At 36.7% G+C, this 6,949-nt stretch overlaps 1 protein-coding gene across 1 annotated transcript; it reads right to left on the reverse strand.

The window, feature by feature from the left end:
* Positions 1-289: 289 nt before the first annotated feature.
* On the reverse strand, positions 290-4,705 carry LOC110413608 (uncharacterized). Its single transcript, XM_021424474.2, has 6 exons — positions 3,972-4,705; positions 3,164-3,363; positions 2,094-2,346; positions 1,917-2,002; positions 1,714-1,805; positions 290-1,625 (listed from the first exon to the last, which is right to left on the reverse strand). The coding sequence occupies exons 1-6, from the start codon at positions 4,323-4,325 to the stop codon at positions 1,372-1,374; spliced, it is 1,239 nt and encodes a 412-aa protein (XP_021280149.1). The 5' UTR covers positions 4,326-4,705; the 3' UTR covers positions 290-1,371.
* Positions 4,706-6,949: the final 2,244 nt, after the last annotated feature.

Consider the following 6,949-nt stretch of genomic DNA (forward strand, 5'->3'; position numbering starts at 1 on the left):
TCGGGTGACAGCCTGATTGGGAACAAAACTAAGTTCTCTTCTATTACGTTTTTTTATCCCATATTTTCCGATGCCTCATCACCATTTCCATATATAAAGTTTATTTATAAATTATGAAAATTATACGTATAAGTGATAATCATAAATATTTTTATCCCGTATTTTCTAATATATCATTAACATTATTTATATGTATAAAACTTACTTATAAATTATGAAAATTATATAAATAGTAATTAAAAGTGCGAGCATATGAAAAATAAATAAGAATGGCGGAACCCATAAGGCGTCATGCAACGGCTAATACGCATTATCTATTTGGCTCCCTTGTCCCTTGTACAAAGCGCAAAGCTACAAATAGCAGGGATTCCAGTGGCAGAACCGAAAATAAAATACCATTTTGTGAGTCCAACCTCTTTCTATCTAGTTTCCTTCGTCACTGGTAACTTTCAAGCTTTAACCAAAGCATTGGACTTGATTTCCGTTTCACTGTTGTCGCTACCTGCTATTGAGCGAGTCACTTTCCACACCGCTAATTCTGATTTTTAGTTTGAGGAAGAAAACGATGGTCCAAACCAAGTAATAGCGGCAACCGGTGGGCCACCAGAGGTGGAGTACGTAAGTTGTGGTCCAGAGACCCAAACGAGGTGAGCAATACCGAAGGTTCATGAGAAACTTTACTGCAAATAATTTGCTCGACAAACTGTGGAAGTGCTAAAAACTTGGCTGCAGCTGGGACTAGGAACAGCAATCACCAGCAACCCAGAATCACAAAACTAAAGAAACATTTAGGAACAGCCTGATAAGTTATGAGTATTGCCTTTTCTGAAAAGTACAGGTGTGGGTATATATGTGCAGATAAGGTACAGCCATTCAGACGTTCATCAACATTTCCAAACGTTTATCAAAGAATCAGGTGATGCAGACAAGGAAGGCTGTTTGGTCAGTGATTCACAAGCATAGCAAGATCATAGAATTTGAACCAGCCACACAGCAAAATAATTGAGTTGAGATCTAGATTCCAATAAGCTGAACTTAGTTTTCTAGGACCCTGCCTGGAAATGACAGAACAGCCGCCTTGTACCCATCAGTGCTGACACCTGGCAACTTCAATAAAACACAATCTAGTTGCAAATACCTCCTTTTCCCTTATGGCGCCTCACTGAAACACAAGCATTCTGTTCTCTTGTGCACACTGTTGCTTAATGAGGGAACTTACGGAATCATACAAATGACAAGGCTTAAAACCAAGCCGTTTCGTAGCAGAGTTTTAAGCAAACTATCTCTTCTTTCACTAAATATCACTCCAAAACTGAGACTTTGGACTCCCCCACCTACTCAAAAGAGTGGTCATAGAAAATTAATACCTTGTTATCTCCACTGCGAATTATGTGACACAAAGAACTGGAAATCAGGAAGATGGACTTGTAAACCGCACAGCCAATTTTCAGCAGCTTGTAACAGAGAGCTTGCTTGCTGCCATTCTTGGGATCCATTGGGAGTCAAAATTGAACCTCTCAACTTATAGGAAGCAAGGCCGAAAACAGGTAGAGAGATCTTTGAAGATGCATCAATGCCACAGTCTTTCCTACTGCTAGAAGCAGGATACTGCAGCTGACTTTTACCTGTACCAGCCGTAAAATAAATTACAAAATCAACTCAACAAGGCACATTTATGCCCCATAATTGTAAATGAGAGAGAGAGGGATATACTTCTAAAATGTGTTGACAACGAATGGAAGGTCAAGAAAGATGCGTCCAGATTTTGTAGTGTTGGGCCCATAGGTATTCTGTATATTGGGTACCTGGACCAAAATTGGCATCACCAAACACACATAGCAGAATAAGTTTAAAAGAACAAAGACTTGGTCACAATTCCATCATCCATCCTTAGAAGAATGTATGAGATGTCCTACCAAGCCACAGAAATCCAACTTGCAGGCAATAGATCACAGCTCCTGTACATCTGGATATCTGGAAATTGAGATGCAAGACTTGAAATCTGTTGGGTCAGTCAACAATCCAAGTCAGGACAAACCAAACTTTGAAGACAAAGAGCTTAACATTCTAAATCTCCTCTAACATGAACTTGCCTTGTCATATAAAGGTTTCCGATGATGTGGTTGTTCTTGTTCAAAGTATTCAAAAACCAGCAGCCCAGGTGACTTACCAACCTCCACTTCCTCGCTAGATGGACTCATAGGAGGTCTACTCATCCTCTGGGAGTTGTGCTGACCCCATGCTCCATCAACACCACCTTTCACTCTCCTGTCTGCTTCACAGTCACTACTTCCAGCACTACTAGTTTCCCTTGAAGACTCAGCATCACTATCCTCACTAGGCCTCCTGATAGTACAATACATTGGCGGATTTCCAGAATTAACAGTAAGGCAACTGGAAAGAACCGGGTATGAAGCAAAACGCTTGGCCAACACCCAGAATAAGATTTAACAAACTCACTACCCATTATTCACAGAATTAGTGGCTGGAACAAGCTGATCATTTATTTTCATAAAAGCCAAAGAACATGTCTACCAAGCTTACTGTCATACACACAATTCTATCAAACAATTATGTCATAATGGAAGCGTGAGCCCAAAGCAAAACTGTGGGCATTGTGCATACTAGATGTAGCATCATAAATAAAGAGTTTAACAATCAAGGAACCATTATTTCAAGTGAACATGTGTGTGCGTGTGTGTGTATGAAGTATAAACTTACAAGATTCACTAGAAATCAAGTATGGGAAGTAAATTCCCTTCTAGATGACATAGAAACTAGAGAACATGTAAAATTAACATTAAAAATCAGTAAGCCTGGAATGTTTTAACAAAATATAGGCACAAAACAAACAGATGCATCTAACTTAGGAAAGCCAACCAACCATGATCAGAACGGTTAGGTTGTTCGAAGAATGCATTCAAGATTTCATGCTGCCAGACAATATGGAAAAAATTGATATATAAATCAACAATGAAAAAGACAATATTTAAGTAATTAAATCATTGCAATATCTAAAGGAAGCATAAGAACCACAATGTATAAAAACCTAGAATCTTCTCGGCACAATAATAAGCATCCAATCCAACTCTATCATATTTATAGGGCATTATGAGTTGGGAAGAGGAAATAAGTTAGGAAGATATGGTAGTAAGAAGCTCACCTCAGCCTATGTGGATCTACATATAATTGTATGCCTGACAAAGAAGGAACATAGTATTGCTTAACATAATCGCTACCGTTCAACAAGAGCGGCACTCCAACTCCGTATACACTCCACTCACTAAAACTTTCCCATAGATCACCAAGACAATAATACGGGTGTACATCCGATTCACAAGTTCTCTGTCCCCTCATTTTTGCCTGTCAACCCACAAAGACGAGAAATGAAATCCATTAAGTCATATTAACAAGACTCCTAAGGTCTAACAGACTGCCAAGGGAGAATTTAAGGCATCTTCTTTCAAACTCTACCTTAAATGTAGCTTGAGAAAATAAGAACACCATTTCTACTATTCTACTTTAATAATTAATTCAGAACATAAATAGCTTAGAAATTCAAAAAAAAATAATTCTTTTATTTCCAAGAACAAGCATTTAAACTATAAATCTAAGCCTTCTTATAAATTAAGACCACAAGAACGAGAGTCATGGTAAAACTCACACAACATTAACTAGCACCAATGTAGCCAATTCTCTACAAGTTGGAACTTCGAACAAACTAAGCATGATGTTTCTAATAAATAATTAAAAATAAGCATTTCCATTACATTCCTAAAATAACGCTTATCTGTTATCTCAGCTAAATCTCATGTTGCCCCAAACAAAAACAGCATTAATTAGCTCTCCAAAAGTTTGCCTCCTTTTCTCTCAGCAACCAAACAGACTAAAGAAAACTCAAAATGTAATTCTCAGAACTTATATTTAGTTATAAAAAAAAGTCAAAAAAATTTATTTCCCTATCACAATACCTCAGAGAAGAACTGAGCTGGAACAAAAGGAGTGACCGATTCCATGAGCCGATCCAAATTGGTCAAATTAGCAATCTTCGGCGACGACGGCGAAGCGGAGCACACCGAGTTAGGTCTCGACAATGTAGACTCGTCCGAATCCGTCCGAGCCTCAGCCATTGAATCGACCGAGTTGACTCGGCTCTCCTTCTTTATCGGTCTCTGTAGTTCCTTCTGCAATGGTCTCTGCAGCTGCTGCCTTTGCAACTGCTGCTGTTGTAATAACTGCTGCTGCTGCCGCCTCACCGCCGGCGGGTTGTAGAATCGGTCCCCCGTGTGAGCTCGGGTCACCGCGAACCCGCCCGAGTTTGACATTCTACTAGAAATCTTCTTTGTCAAAAAGTAAAATTACTAAAAATAAACTTTTGCAGCTTTTGCTGGATTAATGAAATCGAAGGGATAACGAGGGGATTATGGGGTTTTGGAGGGGTTTTAAGCGGTAAAATTTTGAGGACTTGAGTGAAAGGGAAAGGCCATTAGTGTTTTTTGTTTGCGTTGCTTTTCTGCTGGATTTGTATTCTCGACGATTTTTTTTTTTTTTTTGCGTGGGTTTTCCCTTTTTGTTAAAGGTTTGGAGGATGAAATAAAAGAACTCGCTTGACTGAGCGAATGGCGAGAGAGGGTGGTGATGGAAAATTGAAAAGACCTTTTCGTTCTGAATTCTGCTGTTCCCCTTTTATTATTTATGGCTTTCGTAGACACATTTGCGACCTTCTCAACCCCCCGTGGGCTCTCAACAATTGTACTAGCAGCACTGCAGAATAATAAAATGACGATACTGACCTCTTCCCTTGAATTGACGCATCTAGCCTTCCATCTTTATCTTGACGTAGTAGTAGCATATGAAAATGCTACTGTTAATACAAGGACTGCCCAAATACATAATGAATGAAAAGAAAAATAAAGATCATGAAAGTGGGTATCAAATGAGTATCTTCATGTTTTCTAACAAAAGCGTAACAAAGATATGGTTTTTAGTTGTTTAAATAGATAGAGAATTTTAAAATATTTATCACATTCACATGTACAAATAATAACATTATAATCATATAAATATAAATATTTGTGAGTATTTGTGTATGTAAATGTATTAAAAAGTTTACGTAGTTACAATGTTAGTGTCAAATTTTTTCCTTTTTTGGTAGAAACATAATTAATTCTTTATTATTATTTAAATTATAATCAACTTGTTTGATCACTAATCATGTTTAAGAGTTCAAACATTTATTATTATAAAACGCATAAGTAATGCAATGCGTGATAAATTATAAAACAGGATAAACATCTTAAAAACAAGCAATTTCATTTAACAATGGATGCGGTCTCTCCGGACTTTGATGGGCAGTATTAGATATTAATTTTCTTTGCTTTGATTGTGAAAGCTTTGATTATTTAACCATGATATGATGAAAGGGTGATTGGGATCCCATACGGAGCCAACTACGAATATTTCTTGAGGGTATTTTGGGAAAAACAAACAATCCGCCGAGAAAAAAACAAAGACAAATTGGAGACATCCGCCGGTAGCAATGATTCAAGAAGAAACGACTCGCCTCGCGCAGGTCATTAATTAGGCCAACCAGCTGCAGCCGAGCCCACAGTTCCTTCCTGCTCTGACCGAAATGCCCACCAGCTTAAGCGTCAAAGTTTTCGGTGTCGCGAGGGAAAGCGCACCACCGAACCCAGAAAAGGCCAACTTAATAAGAGAAAAACGCTGCTGAACATTGAAAACATTACGCGAACTACAAATGTAAGTCGCAAGTACTTGTCTGCAAGTGGAAGTACAAACTTTCTTTTGCGATACACTGAAAACGCTACATTGATCAAATTTAGAAGAGATTCACTTCCAGGAATCTCCAAACTCGAGATCTTCATTCCTCAAAATAGGAAGTGAAATCACGGGTTCAATCTCATTTTATTTAAATATTTATTGAGGATTAAAGTCTCAAAAGAAAATAGTTTGATGAAAATTTCCAGTCAAGTGGGGACGCTTCCAAATACAAGAATTCATGCTGTTCTGGTGGCCATGAATTGGGTTACCCACCCGGCCCATGAATCCGACTTGATTTTAAATTTGGTTCCGTTGCGTATATTATTATATTAATAATTTTTTTATTACATATATTATAAATATATCAAAAAATATAAAATACTAATATAAGTTGTTTTTTATTGTAATAAATGAGTCAAATCAAATTTAAATTTTAAAATAAATCCGATCCCATCTATAAGCACTTTATCTACACATGATGGTTGCTCTTGAATTAAAAATAATAACCATGTTTGTGAACAGTAGGGACGAGGTAGCACCATTAGTTTGAAGTTTGGACTCGATGATTGAAAGCAATATTTTTACTTATTTTCATTAGGGTAGCTTGATATTTATCCTATAAGTGACTATTTTCTAAGGGAAATATATAGAATTTAGCTGATTTCTTTTTCTGTTCTTGTTGTTGCCTTGGATGCATTGAACAATGTGTCAGCATGTTTTTTATTTTTTTTAAATTGATTCGAAATTCAATGAATCTACATAGTTAATGTGTAAGCAATAAAAAAAATTAACATTTGAATATTTAATTTATTGATTAGTATATTATTTTTTATTTCATTATTAAAATTTAAATTTTTTAATTAAAAAATAAAAAAGTTAATTAAACAAGAAAACAAGACAATCAAGTTTTTAATGTTATATTATCAAGCAGTAGCTATGAATTTTTTGTAAGTCAACATACAGACCAATTCTTACGTTTGACTCTTAATTTAAAGCCCAAGTTGTTATTCTTGTGATCCGAATTTGTGCCAAGAATTGTACAAGCATTAAACAGTTAAACTTATTGCTAATATTGCCATAGTGCCTCCTGGTTCCTGGTTTATTTGAGGATAAGAAGTTGTCCTCATGGGCTGACGTTTGATGGGATTGGGACCAGACCAGGGTTCTA

The sequence above is a fragment of the Theobroma umbraticum genome, unplaced genomic scaffold, assembly GCF_002168275.2.
Source record: "Theobroma umbraticum cultivar Fairchild unplaced genomic scaffold, ASM216827v3 scaffold_4.1, whole genome shotgun sequence".
In the NCBI taxonomy this organism is placed as follows: domain Eukaryota; kingdom Viridiplantae; phylum Streptophyta; class Magnoliopsida; order Malvales; family Malvaceae; genus Theobroma; species Theobroma umbraticum.

Coding starts and splice junctions, on each gene's coding strand:
- LOC110413608 (XM_021424474.2), bottom strand. CDS start 4,325: ATGTCAAACTCGGGCGGGTTCGCGGTGACCCGAGCTCACACGGGGGAC. Junction 3,364..3,971: donor CAGCTCAGTTCTTCTCTGAG/GTATTGTGATAG, acceptor GTGGGTTGACAG/GCAAAAATGAGGGGACAGAG. Junction 2,003..2,093: donor GGAAACCTTTATATGACAAG/GCAAGTTCATGT, acceptor CTGACCCAACAG/ATTTCAAGTCTTGCATCTCA.